The 22,264-nt window shown below is 41.9% G+C and overlaps 3 protein-coding genes across 6 annotated transcripts in view; 1 reads left to right on the forward strand and 2 right to left on the reverse strand.

The window, feature by feature from the left end:
• Positions 1-15,784, reverse strand: part of LOC140725751 (P2Y purinoceptor 13-like) — a 42,104-nt gene extending 26,320 nt beyond the window's left edge. Inside the window, exon 1 of the mRNA XM_073041611.1 lies at positions 15,701-15,784. The gene's annotated coding sequence lies outside the window, so the exon portion shown is untranslated. The remainder of the gene's footprint in view (positions 1-15,700) is intronic.
• Positions 1-22,264, forward strand: part of LOC140725744 (mediator of RNA polymerase II transcription subunit 12-like protein) — a 676,368-nt gene that overhangs the window by 451,523 nt on the left and 202,581 nt on the right. The window lies entirely within an intron of this gene.
• Positions 4,908-21,029, reverse strand: LOC140725752 (P2Y purinoceptor 12-like). Of its 2 annotated transcripts, none has more exons than XM_073041613.1 (2): positions 20,992-21,029; positions 4,908-8,755 (listed from the first exon to the last, which is right to left on the reverse strand). In XM_073041613.1, exon 2 carries the CDS (start codon positions 8,751-8,753, stop codon positions 7,734-7,736), a length of 1,020 nt encoding a protein of 339 aa, XP_072897714.1. In that variant the 5' UTR covers positions 8,754-8,755; positions 20,992-21,029; the 3' UTR covers positions 4,908-7,733. The 2 variants fall into 2 exon arrangements, with proteins under 2 accessions (XP_072897714.1, XP_072897713.1); XM_073041612.1 differs by lacking the exon at positions 20,992-21,029 and adding an exon at positions 15,701-15,834.

The raw sequence follows: 22,264 nt of genomic DNA on the forward strand, positions 1-22,264 counted from the left end.
ATTGTCACAGGCAGCTGTGGAGGCCAGGTAACTGAGTGTATTTAAGGTGGAGGTTGATACTTACTGCCCATTATCCTGCTGGTGCTTAGGGCAGTAATGAAGGTCCTCTAACTCTGTGTGTTGATACGCCTGTGCCCCCCCCCTCCTTTTTGAGAATCGCAAGATCGCTATTAAGTCAGGTCAGGAGACCCAGGAAATGAGAGAGAGACGTTTGGAATGTCCTGGCCCCAGCGATACAAAGCCACGGAACAGGTCATTGTCTCTTGGAGACGGAATTGTGTATTGAATACTGTACTTCATGGAAGCCCTCAGGCAACGTGGGCTGGTTGGGGGATGGCATCATTCCACCCTGATTGACATCTGAGACCCTGTGAGTCAGGATAAAAGAGGGTCTGGGGAACAGCCCTTGACACACGCACCAGGAGAAACGCTAGAAGTCTGTGACGGTGTTTAATAGCGATAGCCGGTGGAGAGTCCGCGTGTGTCCTTTCCCGTTGCCCCGGGATTGAGGCCCTACCACGGAAGGCGGCTTAGCTAAAGGAGAAATCAGCCCCAACGACTCTCGAAGGATCGACATCATAAAAGGAATGGGCAAGTTTTAATCCGTCTCTCTCTCCAACCAAAAGCTGCAGCTTGAATGAACTTGAGTGACTTTTATATTTCCATCGGACAATACATTATCCCCTAGACAACGATAGAGCTATTTCTTATTGATTATTATTATACCCGCGCTTTTAGATTTAGTATTGACGACGTATATTATCTGCATGTTTGCATTGATATTATTTTTTGTGTAGTTTTATCAATAAATACTGTTAAAAATAGTACCATCAGACTTCAACGGACCTCTCTATCTTTGCTGGTAAGTGACCCAGTTACGGGGTACGTAACAGTGTCCTTGGGCATCTTCTGTATTGTGCCCCCCAGGTGCAGTTCGTGGTCCTCATTTCTGCCTCTGTGCTATGGTGTCAAGTTGTTTTTTCTCTCCCGTATTTCCTCCACACTTCGGGAGTCTGGTGAAGTGCTGCCTTGATGATGGAGTTGGTCTCTCTGCCCATCAAATGCCCAGTCCTCTGCAATGATTCCTCATGATGGTTGTGGCCATGTCCTCTTGATGACATTGAACGAGTAGGGCATGATTGGAGTTCTCCATTGGCCAGAAAATATGGCGGATCTTCTGGAGGCTCACGTGTGAAATGACGACAACTTGGCAAGGTTGTTCTCTGTTACGCACCAGCTTTCTGACCCGTACAAGTGAGCGGACAGATACATTTCTAGTACAGCTTCACCTTGCTGTCGAGGCTGTACTTGGCTGATCCCCATATGTTGCTCATTGATCTGAAGACATTTCTAGTTTTGCTGAGCCTGCACTAGATGTCAACCTTGGTTCCACCATCCTGCCAAATGATGCTGCCCAGGTAGGTGAATCTGCTGGTGCTGTATAAGTTGACACCGTATGCCTTGATGGGCGGAGGAGACTCTACATTGAGGGTCATGGTCTCAGTCTTTCTCTGGTTGACACTAAGTCTAACCTGTCCACCAAGCGTACACAGATGCTGAGATTTAATCTTCCATGTGCTGGTGTGCATGTGATAGTAATGCAAGGTTCATAGGTTCTTGGTTACTCTAGGCATGAAAGGTTACAGAGAGAAGGCATGAGAATGGAGTTGAGAGGGAAAATTAGTCAGCCATGATGAAAAGGCAGAGCAGACATGGGCCGAATGGCCTAAATCTCTCCTATATTTTATGTTATTTCTTCCCCATCCTGATATTTGGTCTGAACAATAGCCAAGCCTCTTGACCATTTCTGGAAACTTTGATGCATTGAGTTGCTGCTACGCGATTGGCTGATTAGATATTTGCACTCTCATGCTGGTGTACCTAATAGAGTGCACACTTAGTGCATACAACGTGGCAGTGTCTGTTTTTGATAAATTAGCCACTTTCAATTTCTCTTCTGCGGTGCAACTGAACCAACTGGCTGATGGTATCTTAAGTAATATTTCATTATGGAAGTTGCGGTTTGTTACTATGGCATGACAGGAACTTTTTTAACTGCATGTGCCAGAAATCCCCAAGCAAGATCTCTGTGTAAACTGATTTACCGTTATTTTGTTTGATAGATTTATCTGTTGATATTTCATGAATTTGATCAGCAGTTCAGGTTTGACGTGTGCCATTGATGCTGGAAAGAAATGTGCACGAGATGCATGTCGTTTGGCACCAGGATCACACACTATGCACTCTGTGGCCACTTTATTAGGTACACCTGGTCTATAATGCAAAATATCTAATCAGCCAATCATGTGGCAGCAACTCAATACACCAGAGCATGCAGGTGTGGTCAAGACGTTCAGTTGTTGAATGGGGAAGAAATGTAATCAAGTGACTTTAACTGTTGAATGATTTTTGGTGTATCTCAGAAACTGCTGATCTCCTGGGATTTTCATGCACAACAGTCTCTAGAGTTTACAGAGAATGGTGCAAAAAACAAGAACCATTCCAGTGAGAGGCAGTTCTGTGGGTGAAAATGCCTTGTTAATGTGAGAGGTCAGAGGAGAATGGCCAGACTGATTCAGGCTGACAGGGAGGCGGTGGTGACTCACATAACCACATGCTAAAACAGTGATGTGCAGAAGAACAGGAGATTAAAGTATATACAAAGGTAAACACTCACACACTCACACTCATACATAGTATTCCTGCATGAGAAATTCGATTCACCGTAAGTGCCCCTTCTGTTCCAGTAAGGTTTTGAGGTTTTACAACCTGGTGTTTTCACATTAGGGGATACCTTCTCACAGCAATGGAAGCAGGAATAGACCACGCGCAACCAAGCTTGGTTCACTGTTGTGAATAAAGCTGAAGTTGTCCACTTCAGCTTTAAATTTTGCTTGCTACAAAACCAATTAGGGATGAGCAATGAGCGTTGGCTTTTCTAGTGATTTCAAAAGCCTGAAAAATGAACTTTAAAAGTTACACTTGCCACCCATACCACATAGCTTCTGATTTCCTTAGTGTTCAGAATTCAATTGTTATCAACTTTGAATGCACTTACTGCCGGAGTATCCTCAAGTGCCTGAGGATATTTGGCACCACCTACATAAGGCAGTTCATCCTCGTCCCTCATAGTTGATTCATGAGGTTCTTGTCACCCATCATTCCAGGCCATAACTGGAGGCAAAATCTCTCTGCATCTGCACTGTCAGTCGCTAGCAGAGCCTTGTTCATGACCGTGAAATGCCTCTTGCTTGACGAAATTCTCCAAGCAAAGTCCAGCCATCTTCATGTTGCATTGATTCATTAACACTGACTTTATATCTAATCTTTTTATTTATCCATTCTTGTCTGAGCAAGTAGTTTCTTCCTGTCTGTCAAAGCCTCATAATTTGGAATATTTTTATTAAACTTCATTTTAACCTTTGACTGGACTACAGGTAGCTTGCAAGGCTGCAACATCAGAATACTGCCTAGGGACACGGGGTTTGCATATAGATTTCTAACCCAGTAACACAGAGTCTTAGACTTACAGTGAGTGCGATGGTGAGTTTAAATCCCACTTCATCCATTCCTGAAGTGAATTCACTTCATCCATTGCTTCTCTTCCTAATATATCTTTGTGAGATGCTTTCTTTGAATTGCATAATGAGTGGAGCCCCATCACCACAGTGTGATGGCTCAGGGGGTTATTTAATTCTGAATGGCTGGGTTCTTACAGTGTATCCCATTGCGTCAAGATTCAGGGGAGAAGATTTAGGACGGAGATGAGGAGAAACTGTTTTTCCCCAAGAGTGGCGAATCTGTGGAATTCTGTGCCCAGGGAAGTAGTTGGGGCTTCCTCACTAGATATATTTAAGAAGCAATTAGATAGGTTTTTACATATGAGGGTGATTGATAAGTTTGTGGCCTAAGATAGAAGGAAATGAGTTATACAGCTCTCGTTACATGCACATGCAGTTCAACTCTTTGAGTGATTATGCAGAAAGTTCGAAGTTAATAACATCTCCTTCTACCTTAGGCCATGAACTTATCAATCACCCCGATGAGTTATTAACTTCAAATTTTATGCATAATCATTCAAAGAGCATGTGCATGTAACAAGAGCTGTATAACTCATCTCCTTCTACCTTAGGCCACAAACTTATCAATCACCCCTGCTGTGGTCACTTCCTGGAGGTCCAAGATCCGTATGCTCCACAACTGCTGGACTAAGTGTGTAAATGTAGGAGGGGACTATGGTGAAAAATAAATGTGCTAGGTTTTCTAAAATTGACTCCTTCTACCTTAGGCCACGAACATATCAATCACCCCTCGTAGTAAGGGAATTAAGGGTTATTGGGAAAAGGCAGGTAGTTGGAGCTGAGTTTACGGGCAGATCAGCCATGATCTTACTGAATTTCAGGGCAGGATCGATCGGCTGGGTGACCTACTCCTGCTCCTATTTCTTATGTTCTTATTAGGAACCACAGTCGGGTTAATTTCTACCCAAAGGATTGGAAATGTATTTACTTATTTAGAGATACAGCCCAGCGAGTCGCATTGGCCAGCAACACACCTATCTAACCCTAGCCTAATCACAGGACAATTTACAATGACCAATAAACCAACTAAGTGATACACTTTTTGGACTGTGGGAGGAAACTGCAGCACCTGGAAGAAACCCACATGGTTATGGGGAGAGCATACAAACGCTTTACAGACGGTGCTGGAATTGAATCCCGGACTCTGGAACGCTCCAAGCTGTTATAGCATTGCACTAACCACTACGTAACTGTGTGACACCCATAAGACAGTTTTGTTTATTTAAGGTTGGTTGGTTGGTCATCATCGAGTTGCCTGACAGTATTTTCCAAAAATGAAACAACTTTACACTTTACAAATGAATACTCTCAACAAACTCTTTAAAATTTGATTTAATATTTGTTAATTTTATTTAATAATGTTGGTTAATTAAAAATTACAGTAGACATCAACATTCACGTGCCTCAATGAGTTTATAATTTTTTCTGTTGGCTTAAATTTGGCAGATATTAATATAATCATGGGTCCTTTTCCTTTGTCTTTGGAACTCTGAATGTTCTGACATCTGCAGTTTAGGAAGTGGGTTTCGATTCTTGTAACGTGGGTTTTTTGTCAAGTATTATTTGACATATCTAAATGCAAGAAGAACTTTTTAGTGGGGATTAGCCAAAAGATAGAAAGCAGAGCACTGTTTTTCCAGGCAGATAGAGTAATACTTTCCATGGGCCAGTATTAATACCATAAGACATAGAAGCAGAATTATCATTTGGCCCATCAAGTCTGCTCCACCATTACATCATGGCTGATTTGTTATCCCTCTCAACCCTATTCTCCTCATAAACTTTGACACTCTGACTAGCCAAGAATCAATCAACCTTCACTTTAAAAATACCCAATGACTTGACTTCTATAGCCGTCTGTGGCAAAGAATTCCAGAGATTTACCTCTGGCTAAAAAAATTCTTCCTTATGTCTGATCTAAAGGCATGCCCTCTATTCTGAGGCTGTGAACTGTGATCATCAATTCACCCACTGTAGGAAACATCATCTCCACGTCCATTCGATCTAGGGCTTTCAATACGTTTCAGTGAGATTCCCCCCCAACTCTAATGCATGGTGAAATGGGAAAACATCTGACCTATGAAGGACATAGGATGCATTTTTCAAAATATACACAATAAGGTGAAATTTTACGGATGGCCAAGTTGTTTTTTTCCCAATATAGAACAGTCGAAGACAAGAAGGCATAGCTTTAAGGTGAGAGGAGGAAAGTTTAAAGGAGATATGCAGGGCAAGTGTTTTTACAAAGAGTGGTAGGTGCCAGGGTGGTAGATAAGACGGTAGTGTTTAAAAGGTTTTTAGGTAGACAGATAAATATCTGGGCAATAGTTGGGTATGGATCATGGATCCTTTGGGCAAAGACCAACTTCAGCCTTATGAGCTTCCATCAAATACTGCATTGTTCAGTGCTTCGTCCCTTTTGCTCACTCAGACTGAGCTGGAAGATTCTTGCACACTCAGCTTTCTATTGCTCTTCTGTACTGAGTTTCATGATACCATAAGATACTGTATAAAAGCATAATTAGTCCATTCAGCCCATTGAGTCTGCTCACAGTTCCATCGAAGCTAATTTGTCTTCAGCCTCATTGTTCAGTCCTTTCTGTGTAATCCTTAACTTCCTGACCAATTTCAAACCCATATTCTGACTGTTATTGGTATTTCCTTCATCTTGTTAAAGTTACCTCATCATCTGGTAACCCTAATCTCTATAATTAGTTTCTTAAATGTCCTTCCTGCCTCAACAGCATCACCTTCATTTGTGGAGCATTGGTCTACCTTGGCGCTCTGATCTTTGTTGTGAAGCCCTTTGCACTCTTCCCTTGCCAAATTCTGTGGCACTTTTCAGGTCAGTGTGTGTCAGCTCTCCTCTCTGTATTTCTACTCTTAGCCACCACCCAAGATCAATGTACTGATTCCATTTGAATCGTGCTAGAACATAGATATACGGACAAGTTAAAAGAGAGTGAAAATACTCCAATCTGGAATGATAAGCAGAACACTACGTGGGTCAGCTAGCATCTCTGGAGACAAAATGTGTACAGTGCAGGTTGATATTTCAAGTCAGGACTCTACAATACTGTGCAAATCTTGTGGGATGTATTGTAGAGGAGTGCCAGGGTAGAGGTTGATGTGGCTGTAGACACACCCATCTCTGAGGTACCAAATAAGGTCATTCAATTCCAAACAGTTTGCTTATTAATCATTAATCATTATCCTTCCCCTTTTCCCAACCATGATTTCCCTCTCCATGCCCCCCTTCCCACTCTCAGTCCACAGTAGAGATACATATCAGAATCAGGTTTATCATCACTCACTGATGTCATGAAATCTGTTTTTATTTGCAGTAGCAGTACAGTGCAATATGTAAAATTACTACAGTTCTGTGCAGAGGTCCTCGGCACCCTAGCTATATATGTGTGCATAAGACGTTTGCACAATACTGTACTTCTGGATTGCATGCATTTTATCCAGTCAAAAAAAGAAGGCGTTCAACACTTCTTGTAGAAGGGTTTACATCTAAATCTCACTGGGATTTTTCACTGCATTGAAGATAGTAGATATTTTTGAAGGTATAAGTAGATACATTTTGCTGTATCACAGCTTGAAACATTTTACATGAACCAGTTCTACAGAACAACATCTACACTCAGATCATTCAATAAATCCATTCAAACTTTCAACTTTAGGTCTAATTTTGCCATTTTTGTTTACTTGCATTTTGCATTTATAATGCAGCTCATGTTATTGATGTTATTTTTTAATTGCACAATTTGTCTTCTCTTGCACTTTGGTTGTCTGTCTATGTATAATTTTTCATAAATTCTATTGTAATTATTTATTTTCCTGTAAATGCCTACAAGAAAATTAATCCCAAGGTAACATGTACATCCTTTGGTAATAAATTTTACTTTGACTTTGGGTCATGATGAGTGTTCATGCAAGTGCAAGTCGTGCTTTCTTCAAAGTTCATAGTTCAAAACTTGACTTTGAAGCCTTGCTTCCTTGCAATGAAAACAGGTGGAAATTACAAAAAAAATTTGACTTTGACTTTAAATCTTGAGGCAGAATTGAACCTACACCTGTGCCGTTTCTTTGGGTTGGCCATCCCTTACTGAGAATGTTTGGAATTTGTCAGTGTTACATTGGCCTACTTTAGACAGAAGTGTCCATGCTTGAGTTTGCATTGGTACTTGTTTTAGCCAGTCTCTTTGTGCAGAGCCTCAGTTTTGTGAACAGCATGTTCTTGAACGATCGACAAAGAAAGAAGTAAATTAATGGATCAAAGCAAGCATTTAATGCTATCATGCTCAATGTGCTTTCCTTTATGTAGTACAGGGCAACCTGGATTGAACACCTGAAAGCATCTCGGGTCTGGGTAAGGGTGTATGGGATTCTGGCAAAATGAAAAGGCACAAAGCAGATAAAGAACACAGCCAACACAAGAAAAACATTCAGGTTGATTTTCTTTGTTTTGGTGGAGTTGCCTCTGGTTTTCAGATAGGATTTATAAAGCTCCCTGCTTATCAGGACATAGCACACAACGATTATTACCAAGCTGCCCCAAAAAATGATCTGGCAGATGAAGTTCACCAACTCGTGCCACTTCAGTCCCAGGTTGGTCTTGAGCGAGGAGCATTTGCGCTCATTTATGGGCATGGTGCTCCCCTTGTACAGCAGCATGTTAGGCAACACCAGGAGAAACATGAACACCCATATGGTTGCTGAGACAAATTTTGCGGTTCTGGGTTTGCAGATTCCTGAATTGCCAAATGGCCTTGCTGCCTTCTGGTAGCGGTCAATACTTATCAGCGTTAGAAGAATTATGCTGATGTACATGGTAAAGTAGAAAATGACTGAACTAACTTGACAGACAAAGACTTGGAGCTTGGGTGTTCTGAACTGCGACTCAACAATAATTTTAAACAGGAATGTTACGATCATTAGAACATCAGCCACGACTGTGTTCTTAAGGTACACAATGAAGTTTGACTTGCTTGGTATTTCAAAGAACACCCAAATGGCCAGGCTGCTCATCAACAGGCCAACAATGAAGAGAACGGTGTAAAGCACTGAGAAGATCACTTGGCTGTTCCTACGGTCTGGTGCGCACTTGATTTCCGCTGTGTTGTTTGAATAATTGAAGAAACTTCCTCCTGTGTCATTCTGAGCCATCTCTAAATAAGCAAATTAACATAAAGTTTATTGTCAGAAATATATGTATATAGTATCTCAATACAATGCAAATTGTCTGAAGTAGTGTTATGGTTTTTCAGGTCGGTTCAAGAACCTGATGGAAGTAGGGAAGAAGCTATTATTGAACTTTGGGATGTGTGTCTTCGGGCTCCTGTACCTCTTGCCTGAGAAGAGGGCTGATATCCCAGATATGAGGAGCATTGAAACTAATTGTACTCAGCTTGCACTCTCAGAATAACAACAGCTAAATGCTTACGGTTATTGAAACTACGTACCATGCCGAAAGTACATCAATCGGAGAATTGTGGGTTCAAGTCCCAGTCTGGGACCTTGAGCATTAACTTCTAAATTGACATGTCAGTGCAGTACCAAAGAACTGCTGCATATTGGAAGTGTTGACTTGTGATTTAGATATTGAATCTGTCACTTTGAAAGATTCTATAGTTTTGAGGGTAATTCCCATTGTCCTGTTCAGTATTTATTCAAACAACATCCAAACAGCCTGTCTGCTAATAATTATGCTGCCAACTGAGGGAGCTAGCTGTGCATATACTGAATGGTACACTTCCTGCAGAACCACAGTATCTGCATTGTAAGAGTATTTTAATAGCTAGAGTTGTGGCTCAGTAAGGGGGAATAGAATATACACATACAACAGCCACTTTATTAGGTACATGAATGTGGTCTTCTGCCACTGTAGCCAATCCGCTTCAAGTTCAACGTATTGTGCATTCAGAGATACTCTACTCTATATCACTATCACCTTTCTGAAAGCTTGACCCAGTCTAGCCATTGTCCTCTGACCTCTCACATGAACAAGGCGTATTCACCCACAGAACAGCCACTCACTGGATTTGTTTTTCTTTTACACACCATTCTCTGTAAACTCTGGAGACTAGTGCATGAATATCCCAGGAGATCAGCAGTTTCTGAGATATTCAAACCACCCTGTCTTGCACCAACAATCATACCACAGTCAAAGTCACTTCGATCACATTTCTTCCCCATTCTGACATTTGGTTTGAACAACAACTGAACTTCTCGACCAGGCCTGCATGCTTTTATGCATTGAGTTACTGCCGCATGATTAGCTGATTTGCATTAATGAGCAGGGGTACAAGTGAACCTAATAAAGTTGACATTGAATGTAAATGGAAGTCTTAATAATTAGGCGCCCCTGATGTCCTGATTGATTCATTCAGAACTAACATGTACCAGGGATACTTGACATTGGCCAGTTTACCAGTTTGGGATGTAGGAAGAAACAGTAACATTCAGAGAAAACCCATATGGGTATTCCACATAGACAGCACAAGTGTTTAGGATTGGAGCTGGTTTTCTGTAGCAATGAAACTGCTGCTCTACTAGGCAGACTGTATTGGTTAATTTAGCATTATAGATGTGGGGGCTTTGGAGAATATGCGGAGAAGATTTACCTGGATGCTGCCTGGATTAGAGCATGTGTCTTATGAGGAACGTTTGAGCGAAGCCTGGGCGAAGGAGATTAAGAGATGACTTGGTAGATGTGTACAAGATGACAAGAGGCATAGACAGAGTGGACAGCTAGAGACTCTTTCCTGGGGTGGAAATGGCTAATACCAGGGGGCTTAATTTTAAGGGGAATTGGAGGAAAGTATAATGGGGGATGTCAAACGTAGGCTTTTTACACAGAGAGTTGTGGGTGCATGAAATCTGCCAGGAGTGGTGGTAAAGGCAGATCCATTAAGGATATTTGAGAGACTCTTAGATTGCCCTCCACTTTTCTTTCATCTATGTGCCTATGTAAGAGCGAAAGTCTTAGATCGCAGAGTAGGTAAAAGAGCAACGTCAAGGAGTGAATGGCCAGTATTGTTCAGTTTTCTAAGTTCTGTTATAGTTGTCACAGACATTATGGGCTGAAGATACTTTATTGATCCCAAAGGAAATTACAGTGTTACAGCAGCAGTACATTTACAAACACATTCAGGACATTTTTAAAGACAGGTGTGAATAAAGGGCCCGAAGGATCATTGGGGACCCGGGTCACCCCAACCGCAATCTGTTCCAGCTGCTACCATCCGGGAAACAGTACCGCAGCATAAAAGCCAGGACCAACAGGCTCTGGGACAGCTTCTTCCACCAGGCCTTCAGACTGATTAACTCACTCTGATTTAAGTCTATTTCTATGTCACATTGACTGTTCTATTTATTATAAATTACTATGATTGCACATTGCACATTTAGAGGGAGATGTAAAGACTTTTACTGTAAGGATGTAAGAAATAAAGTCAATTAATTTATACAAGTGCACAGGTATAAATATTAGAAGAGAAGGAGAAAGAATAAAAAAAAAGTTACCTCACACAGTCTAACTGAAGGGGATCATCACTTCCCTGGCTACAGGTGGACTCACTATACAGCCAAATGGCCAAGGGTAAGAATGACCTCATATAATAGTGCTCTTTAGAGCAGAGCAGTTGTCTTAGTCTATTAGTAAAAGTGCTTCTCTGAACAGCCTAGGTGGTGTGCATGGAGAGAGGAACATAGTCCAGTGTTGCCAGGATTTTCCGTAGGGTCATTTGTTCTACCGCAGCTTTCAGTTTGACTCCTATAACAGAGCCAGCCTTTCTAATCAGTTTATTGAGCCTGTTGGCATCACCTGGTAGGTGCACTACTGCATAGAAGGGCCTGTTCCTGTGATAGACTGCTCTATGTCCGTATTTAGCCATAATTTGGCTTAGTTTTGTTGATTGGATGCAGTCACTATCTCATATGGCAACAGCTAGTTGTGTTGATGTTCACAATAGAATTATGCTGCCTTCATGATACAGACTGACACTGTGATGCACTAGTGAGGGTGAGCTACACAGTCACAACATCCATCTGTTGGGTGATATTTAAATTTGGGGTGACATGGCAACGTAGTGGTTAACATAACCCTCCCACAGCACCTACTGCAAGATCAGCATTCAACTCTCGCTGCTGCCTGTATGGAGTTTCTCCGTTCTCCCCATGACTGCGTGGGTTTCCTCTGGGTGTCAAGTTTTCCCCCCACAGTACCGGTTGATAGATTAATAGGTCATTGTAATTTGTTCTGTGATTAGGCTGGGGTTAAATCAGGGAATGCTAGGAGGCCCAGCTCAAAGAGGTGGAAAAGCCTATTCCACACTCTATCTTAATAAATAAATGAAGCCATGCTATACTGGTTCTGGAAGCTTGACAATATTTACAGGCTGACCGGTACAATCCTTGCAGATTTGATTTGGTGCAAACGTCTCATTTCACTGTGTATATGACAAATAAAGATAAGTTATAAATTGTGGGCCACATCTGCTCTTTGAAACAATGTTCTGACCACTTCAAAGAAGAGCCTAGGAACATTCTAAAACTATTTTACTGAAGCCATTAAGTCATGTGCTTTACAGCAGCAGGGGAGGTGAATGCTATGGAGAGTGCTAACGTCTAATGTTATTGAATACAACATGTTCTTATTGTCATAATGATGGTACACTATGAATATGCAGAAGCATAAAAGGTTCATTGAATGCAGAACCTGAATAGTATTTGTAATTGTGAAAGTTGTGTTTGAAGAGTAATTTGGAAAATAAAACACATTTTAAGGCTGTATTGATACAGCAACTTCTATGTTCTTAGTTTGGAATGTTGTAGTTGAAAGTTCAATGTAAAGTTTATTATCAGAGTACATATATGTCATCAAATACAACCTTGAGATTCATTTTCCTGTGGGCATCCTCAGAAAGTCTAGAATAGTAACTAACAGGATCAATGAAAGATCAAATAGTGTGCAGAAGACGACAAACTGTAAATAAATGCAAATATAAATAAATAGCAATGAATAATGAAAGCATGAAATAACTGTAAGAGTCCTTAAAGTGAGATCATTGGTTGTGGGCAAGTGTATGTAGCTATTCCCTTTTGTACAAGAGCCTGATGGTTGAGGAGTCGTAACTATTCTTGAACCTGGTGGTGAGAGTCCTGAGGCTCTTGAACCTTCTGCCTGATGGCAGCAACAAGAAGAGACCGTGGCCTGGGTGGTGAGGGTCTCTGATGATGGATGCTGCTTTCCTACGACAGCATTTCATGTAGATGTCCTCAAAGGTTGAGAAGGCTTTACCTGTGGTGTACTGGGCCGAATCCTCTACCTTTTGTCGGATTTTCTGTTCAAAGAGAAGTCTACAGCTAATGAGTGCCATTGATGTCCAGTTAACGTATGCAGTAGGAAGCACAACCAATTGAGCACAGGAGGTTCCAGATAGAGCAACAAGGTCAATAACGTATTTCAGTAATTTTGATTGTACAATGGGTACAATTCCCGTGACACCTGCAGCGAGGGGGTCAGCAGTTTTAAATCCCTCAGTATTAACATATTGGATGACCTGTCCTGAGCCCAGCACATAGAAAGAGTCACTGAGAACTACAGCACAGAAACAGGCCCTTCAGCCCATCTAGTCCATGCCAAACTGCTATTCTGCCTAGTCCCATCGACCCACACCTGGACCATAGCCCTCTATACACCTTCCATGCATGTACCTATCTGAACTTCTCTTAAATGCTGCAATCGAGCCTGCATCCACACTCAGTTCATTCCACACGCACACCTTCCTCTGAGTGAAGAAGTTCCCTGTCAGGTTCCCCTTAAGTATTTTACTTCTCGCTCTTAACCTTTGATCTCTAGTTCTCAGCCAACCTCAGTGGAAAAGGACTTTCCATTGTAAAAGTTTAAGGGGATTTAACATGTTACCGGACACTCTTACAAATTTTTCTAGATGTCCTGTGAAAGTATCCTGACTGGTTGCATCAAATAAATAATAAATATCGACAACAGGAGGTGAAGAGTCCTGGAGAGTGAATCCATAGTTTGTGGGAACAGTTCAGTGATGGGGTAAATGAAGTTGTCTCTTCTGACTCAAGATCCTGACGGTGATAACTGTTTTTTAACCTGGTGGTGTGGGTCCTGAGGCTTCTGTACCTTCTTCCTGATGGCAGCAGTGAGAAGAGAGCATGACATGGGTGGTGGAGATCCTCGATGATGGATTCTGCTTTCCTGCGACAACGCTCCCAAGTATATGCGCTGAGTGGTGGGGAGGGCTTTACCCTGACAGACTGGGCTGTAACCACCACTTTTTGTAGGATTTTCCATTCAAGGGCATTGGTATTTCCATACCAGGCTGACACAACCTCAGGTTGTTAATTATGGTTTCTGAGGCTTCATTTTTTTCAGTTTCATTGCTTTTTATTTCTTGATTAGAGAATTAGTTATTGTCTTGCTTCGGGCTGTGGCTATTTTAGTAATGGTTTCTGATTTTGTTTTCTATGAACGCTTGCCGTGACCTTGAAAGTGTTAAATTTAGTGGCTTTGTTTTGCTTTGGAAGATGTTCTAATGTCTTTTTATAATTTGCATCTAGCTGGGGGCGTTTGCCTGGCATTGGGCCTTCGTTAACTTGTACTCTTGTTTGAAAATTGGGTTTTATTGTTCTGTCTCGTTTTTGGGCGTCAGTTTGCAGGGCATGAATTCTTTCATATCCTTTCATGTTTTTAAAGGGGCAATGCTATCTCTTCAGAGCTCAGTCGTTGATCGTGGTTCAGAATGCTTCTGACCAATGTTTTCTGTTCTCCTTGTCCTTGTATTACTCAAGCTCTGCTTTAGTTTATTAGTTTCATTGGACTTTTAGTGTAACTCTGTTATTCCAAATCTCCTTGATTTCCTGCATCTGGATCCGAACAGAAACCCTGACACCAGTCTGTGATGCAGCCAGTCAATATACTCTCCATCACACATCTATAGAAGTTCGTCAACGTGTTAGATGTCATGCCGAATCTACACAAACTCCTGAGGAAGTGGCACAGAGGCACTGCTGTGTTTTCTTCATAATTGTATATATGTGCGGGGCCCAGGACAGGTTCTCTGAAATAACACTGAAGAATTTAAAGTTGCTGGCTCTCTCCGCCTCTGATCCTCCAATGGGGACTGGCTTACGGAGATCTGGTTTCCTCCTCCTGGTCAATAATCGGCTTTTTGGTCTTGCTGACATTGAGTAAGGAGGTTGCTGTTGTGGCACCACTCAGTCAGATTTTCAATCTCCCTCCCATATTCTGAATTGTCACCACATCTGATTTGGCCTAAGACAGTGGTGTAGTTAGCATAGTTGAATATGACATTGGAACTGTGCTTAGCCAACTTCAATGTTCGACATCTTGTGCATTCAGAGATGCTCCTTTGCACAACTCTGTTGTACCAGATGGTTATTTGAGTTACTGTTGCCCCCCTTCAGCTTGAGCCACTCTTGTCATTCTCATCTGACCTCTCTCATTAACAAGGCATTTTCGACCGCAGAACTGCCACTCACTGGATATTTTCTGTTTTCTGCACCATTCTCTGTAAACTCTCGAGACTGCTATGTTGGAACATCCCAGGAGATCAGCAGTTTCTGAGATACGCGACCCACCCTGTCTGGCACCAGCAATCATTCACAGTCAAAGTCACTTCCCCATTCTGATGTTTGGTGTGAGCAACAACATGTCTGCATGCTCTTACGCATTGAGTTGTTGTCACATGTTTGTCTGATTGAATCTTTACATTAATGAGCAGATGAATAGATATACCTAATAAAGTGGCCACTAAGCGTATCTAATTATTGTGAGAAAGAATTTTTAAAAAACCCCACAGATACTAGAAATCTAAGATAAAAACAGGATACGTTGCAAACCCTCTGCAGTTCAGACCACATTTGTAACAAGAGAAGCAGAGCAAATATTTCAAATTCATCTCTAAATCGAAGTTGTGATAATGCGTCGCTATAGTAACTACTGTTGCTTCACCACTCCTTCATGTTTCTGTCTGAAAAATCCTGGAAATTAAAACAGCAATTTGTACATTGAAAATCCATCCATTGATCCAATTAACTCTAAGACTCAAGTTCATTACCTGTTTGGTTCCTGATGTTGTTTCCACTGGACGGGGTTGTTACTGGCAGCAAATTGCCTAACACTATGTCTGAATGAACAAGTGTCTGTGGTACTCGGAGCCCTCAGGAAACTGTCCCTCTGAGGAGATGCATATTATGCCAATAGAACAGAAACTCTATCATCTTGCAAGTTGCGATTTTGTTACTAGTTCTGCTTTTTGGCCTGACTGTGTAATGTGGGATAAATGTAAAGGACTTAGAATGAAAGATTGGGGTATTGGTTAATGTGTTGGCAATTGTTAGAGATTTGTCAGATGAGTCACTGATTTTGCCTTTTACATAATTTTGTGATCATTTCCTTAACTACCAATCTGTTGAAAATATTGAGGTCTCCATTTCCCATGCAGGCACACATGACTGTACACCCTTAGCAAGTCATTCTATAAAAAGGCCTATAAACATCCAAATTGATGAAGGAATAACTTCTCCTCTCTGCCATCAGATTTCTGAATGGCCCATGAACACCCCGCTGTTCCTCTTTTGCACTGTTTATTGATCGATTGATTGATGGTAAGTTATAGTCATCTGTATGCCTGCTGCCACAAACAGCAAATTTCACGGCTAATGTCGGTGACAATAAACTTGACTGTGAGTCTGATGCTGAAAGACTTCATATTGTAGATTCAGGTTAACTGAGATTAGAAAGAAAGGAAGTTAAGAATTCTGTATTCCAGAAAGCTGTGGACACAAAGCAGTTGAACACATTCAGATCTTAGTAATTAAAGAGATTGTAGTGCTGGAATTTGGAAACACAATCTGCTGGAGGAGCTTAACTTCCTCAGTCCCTCCAACAGATTATACACTCATTGGCCACCTGTACACCTGCTCATTAGTGCAAATATCTAATCTATCAATCATGTGACAGCAACTCAGTGCATACAAACATGCAGATACTTTATAGCCAAGAGGTTGAGTTGTTGCTCAGACCAGACATCAGAATGGGGAAGAAATGTGATCTAAGTGGCTTTGACCGTGAAATTATTATTGGTGCCAGACGGGGTGCTTTGAGTCTCTCAGAAACTGCTGATCTCCTGGGAGTTTACAGAGAGTGGTGTGATAAACAAAAATCATTCAGTGAGCAGCAGTTCTGTGGGTGAACTTGTTAATGAGAGAGGTCAGAGGAGGATGGGAAGACTAGTTCAAGCTGACAGGAAGGTGACAGTAACTCAAATAACCATATGTAACAGCAGTGGTGGGCAGGAGGGTATTTCTGAATGACCGCGTTGGACCTTGAATTGAAAAGGATGTTTTATATAGTGGGATATTCTCAGACCAGATAGATAGATACTTTATTGATTGCAAAGGAAATTACAGTGTCACATTAGGATTCCAACTGTACAGATATAAATATCAGAAGAGAGGTAAGTAAGAATAAAGCTAAGTTACCTTAAAGATAAGATTTACAAGGTTTACTAATCAAAGATTACAAGGTCACTTCCCTTGCTATAGGTTGACTCATTTTAGAGCCTTTGGAGCAGCACAGTTGTCTTAGTCTGTCACTGGAAGTGCTCCTCTGTTCAGCCAAGGTGACATGCAGAATGTGAGAAACATTGTCCAGAGTTGCCAGGATTTTCCATAGGGTCCTTTGTTCTACCACAATCTCCACTGTGTCCAGTTTGACTCCTAGAACAGAGCAAGTCTTTCTAATCAGTTTATTGAGCCTGCTGGCATCACCCATGTTGATGCCATTGCCCCGGCACACCACCTCATGGAAGATTGTACTGGCGACAACAGACTGGTAGAACATGTGAAGGAAAGGACTTCATACTCCAAAGGACCTCAGACTCCTCAGGAAATAGAGGTGGCTGTGGTCCTTCTTGTACACAGTCTCTGTGTTTGTGCTCTACTCAAGTCTGTCACCTAGGTGCACCTCCAGGTACTTGTATGTCCTCATCACATGCATGTCCTCACCATCAATAGTAACAGGGAGCAATGCAGGCTAGCCTTCCTAAAGTCCATCACCATCTCCTTTGTCTTACTGATGTTGAACTGCAGATAATTCACCTTGCACCATTTGACAAAGTCCTCCACCAGGGCCCTGCAATCATCCTCCTGTCCTCACTCTACACACCCAACTATTATTGAGTCGTCAGAGAATTTCAATTTAACTCATTAGCCCATTCCAGGCTCTACAGCTGGACTGATTGAAGCCAGTGATGTTTTTCATGCATCCCCACAGCTCCCGTGTGCGACTCTGCCCAAGCTTGTTCTCCAGCTGCCTCCTTTTCAGCCACCTTGATCTTCACCTTTAGCTCCCTCTGCACGTTTCAATTCCTCCCTGCCTCCTGATCTATAGGCTCTCTTTTTGTGGTTGAGAAGAGTCTTTAGATCACTGGTGACCCATGCTTTGTTGTTACTAAAGCAACGAACAGTCCTTGATGGAGTTACAGTGTCTACACATAAGTTGCTGCAGCCAGTGATATAATCAGTAAATCCAGTAATGTCCTTCACATGTGGTTCACAAAGTACATTCCAGTCAATAACCTCAAAGCAGCTCTTCAAGGCCTCAATGGCCGCTGGAGACCACTTCTTTACTGCCTTGGTGGTAACTAGCTGTTGTTGTACCTTGAGTTTATACAAGGACAGGAGGTGAACCAGGTTGTGATCTGATCTTCCAAGGGGAGGGAGGAGAGTGCACAGCTTCGGAATAGAAGGACATTTCTCCAGAATGAGGAAGTCTTCTTTTAGCCAGAGGGTGGTGAATCTGTGGAATTCATTGCCCCAGATGGCAGTGGAAGCCAAATCATTGGATGTACATGTATTTAATCTGGAGTTTGTTAGGTTCTTGATTTTCAAGGGTGTCAAAGGTTATGGGGCGAGAGCAGGAAAATGGGGTTTAGAGAGATGATAAAACAGTCATGAAGGAATGGCAGAGCAGACTCAATGGGCTGAACAGACTAATTTTTCTCTGATGCCTTATAGCCTTCTGGTCTTGTAGTTAAGAAAGATCTATCTGGTTATCTGAACTCCTTTTGAGAAAGAAAGCTGTTTTCTTTATCCACACTGGCTTACGGCTCAATTCAAGGCCAATGAAAGTTGGGGGTAAAAATGTTCAAGAGATGACTAAAGCTCTTGAGAATTTAGAATAAAGGATAAACTCCAAAATTATTTAGATTATAAAACCACAAGATTTAAGTGAATATTCTTTTGGGATCCAGTGTGGTTAACAATAATAAATAAAATCTGAATTAAAAATATGAAATGTTATCTCTGTTTCTGTCTCCAGAGATGCCAGCTCACCTGCTGAGTATTTCCAGCATTATTTCAAATTTCTAACATGCTGCAGATGTTTTTGCTTGCCTTTGGAGCGAACTATTTATTTTTTCACTGTTTGTTCTTGAACCCTTGTTGCTTAACTGAGAATGTTAAGCAATAATAGAGTATTGTGGCGACCCACTTCCTAGCGCACTCGAACCGGCTCACAATTAGCCAGCGCGCAGGCACAAAGGCCAGGTCCGCAACAAAGGGAAAAAGCCTGCGGGTGTTTGTGAGTACGTGTCCCTCAGAGCATCCGTGCCCGGGGAGGGCGGGATGAGGGAGGCTTTAAAGCAAGGCTGTGAAGTTCGAATAAAATCATCTTTAATTGCAGTTTACCGACTCCGTGTCGTTATTTTAGTGCTGCGTGTAGCACACCGCTACAATTGGTGACCCTGATGGTCCAAACGATTTTTGGACCAGAGATGACCAACGCTGCATCTGTTCAAGCAGTTTCGTTGAAACTGCCAAGCTTCTGGACGCTGCGACCTCACCTCTGGTTCCAGCAAGCAGAAGCCCAATTCCACGTTCGGCAGATAACCTCAGAGGACACACGTTACTACTACGTGGTGAGCTCCCTCGACCAGGACACAGCAGCCCAGGTTGCGGAGTTCGTACAGTCTCCCCCGGCGGACGGCAAGTACACGGAATTCAAAGCCCTGCTCCTAAGGACTTTCGGACTCTCATGGCGCGAGCGGGCTGCCCGCTTACTGCACCTGGATGTCTATCTATCTATCTAATTAGCTAAACCCATACACTTTAATGCGTGCTAATGCAAAGATCTAATCAGCCAATAATGTGGCAACAACTCAATGCATAAAAGCATGAACACATGGTCAAAAGGTTCAGTTGTTGTTCAGACCAAACATCAGAATGGGGAAAACATATGATCTAAGTAACTGTCCATGGAATGATTGTTGGTGCCAGATGGGGTGGTTTGAGTATCTCAGAAACTGCTGATCTTCTGGAATTTTCATGCATAATCATCCCTAGAGCCTTCAGAGAATAGTGTGGAAAACAAAAAAGACATCTATGAGTGGCAGATCTGTGGGCAAAAATGCCTTGCTAATGCAAGAGGTCATAGGAGAATGGCCAGATTGATATAAGCTGACAGGAAGGTGACAGTAACTCAAATAAGCACATGTTACAACAGTGGTGTGCAGAAGAGCATCTCTGAACCCACAACACATCGAACCTTGCAATGAATGGGCTACAACAGTAGAAGACCACAGACATACACTCAATGTCCAATTCGTTAAGTACAGGAGGAACCTAATAAAATGGCCACTGAGTGTATATGTACAGCTGCAGCAGCCACAAAATTCACAGGGAACTGATTCATCGTTCAGAACACAGCAATTCATCAGCAACTTGTAATGATTCACAATTGATGCGATTCTCCTTCCTTCTCACAAGATACCAGCTGCCTGACCAATTTAGAATGCTGACCGCTATAAAATTTTAACAGTATATTCAGGTCCAATGTAATGTCCAGCTATCAGTCAGCGGCCTACTTCTGGTTGAGAGTTACAGTCAACTAAGTTGCAGTTTTAAAGTTAAGCGAAGTTTTTCAAAAACACTTTCAGTGCTAATTAGCAGTATTAGCTGGTTCCCGGTCCCAGGGTCTGCTGTTCACTCCCTCAGACATTGAGTTTATTCACTTCCTGTTCTCAAAGGAAAACTGTTCTCATTGTTGGAGGTGTCTTTTTTCCAATACACTTTTAAACTAACTGCCTGTCTTTCTCAGCCTGACACAGAAAATGCTGGAGGAACTCAGCAAGTCAGGCAGCATTTATGGAAAGGAGAAAGAGTCGATTTTTTTCAGGCTAAGACCCTTCATCAGTATGTGCAGAAACTCTTGTGTTTCTGACCCAGAAGATCCCTTTCTGAAGAAGAAAATTGGAATTATTGCCTGTATTCTGGGCAATATTTATCTTTCAGTCATCGAAACACAACTAATCAGGCCTACATCACAGTGCTGTTTCTTAGAGCTTACCGTCCACAAGCGGATTGCTGCAGTCTCTTCATTGCAAAGGCAGTTCCTCTAAGAAGCTCCCTTGGCTGTAAAAAGCTTCATTAGATCTCAAGAAGAAGAGAAGTGCTGCAGGAAATACTTTTTTTGTCCCTCCGTTCTTGAACTTGTGACCACTGATAATCATCTTTCTCAGGCATGCCATCTAATTAAAACCTCTATATAAGCTCTCATTTGATTTGTGCTTAAAGTTTAGTTTTACTAAAGTTTCTACCTACTCACTGCTTAGCCACTGCAATCCCACTCTTGGACGGGAATCTGCTGATTGCTGGCTTTGTCAATTACTTTATGTTTTTATTCATTCGGACTAGTACTTATGAGCCAACTACATTGATATGGTTCCGAATTGGGCAAAGATGTACACAACTAGGTTAGTACTGCAGGATGTTAAGTGAACTGTGCAGGTTATACTGTAATTTTATTGACTCATGGTCACATTTTTTTTTGCATCTACTTATTCTATTCAATTCTATTGTATTTCTTTATTTTGTTGTAGATAAAGCGCTTTACAACTTATGGCAACCTGTCCATCTTCAGGTCTTGCTACTCAGGAATTGTGTTAACTTTATTTTGTGACTGTATGTGTTAGGTCATAACAACGTTCGGGGGGCCACTCTATTTCATACTTGCTGTATCTAATAAAGTAGCCACTGAGTGTATGTTTATGGCCTTTTGTTGCTGTAGCCCGTCCACTTTAAGGTTCAAGAGTGCAAGAGGTGCATGCAAACTTGATTTCAATGTTCAAAAGAAGTTTGCTCAGGTACATGGATGGCAAGAGTATGGACCAGGTGCAAGTCGATGGGATGAGGCAGTTTAAATTGTTTGACAGGGACTAGATGGGCCAAAGGTCCTGTTTCTGTGTGGTTCTTCTCTATGATTCTATGTTGTGCATTCAGAGATGCTCCTCTCCACACCACTGTTGTAACGTGTGGTTACTTTTCTGTCAACTGGAACCAACGTAACCATTCTCCTCTCACCTCTCTCATTAACAAGGTGATTTCGCCCACAGAACTGACACTCACTAGATTTTTTTTTTGACTTATGCACCATTCTCTGTAAACTCTAGAGAAAGTTGTCTAAGAAACTCTCAGGATATCAGCAGTTTCAAGATACTCAAACCACCCCATCTAGCACCAACAATCATTCCACGGTCTAAGTCACTTAGATCACATATCTTCCTCATTCTTATGTTTGGACTGAACAACAATTGAAACTATTGACCATGTCTGCATGCTTT

This window comes from Hemitrygon akajei, chromosome 3, assembly GCF_048418815.1.
Source record: "Hemitrygon akajei chromosome 3, sHemAka1.3, whole genome shotgun sequence".
Classification (NCBI taxonomy): Eukaryota; Metazoa; Chordata; class Chondrichthyes; order Myliobatiformes; family Dasyatidae; genus Hemitrygon; species Hemitrygon akajei.

Coding starts and splice junctions, on each gene's coding strand:
- LOC140725752 (XM_073041613.1), bottom strand. CDS start 8,753: ATGGCTCAGAATGACACAGGAGGAAGTTTCTTCAATTATTCAAACAAC.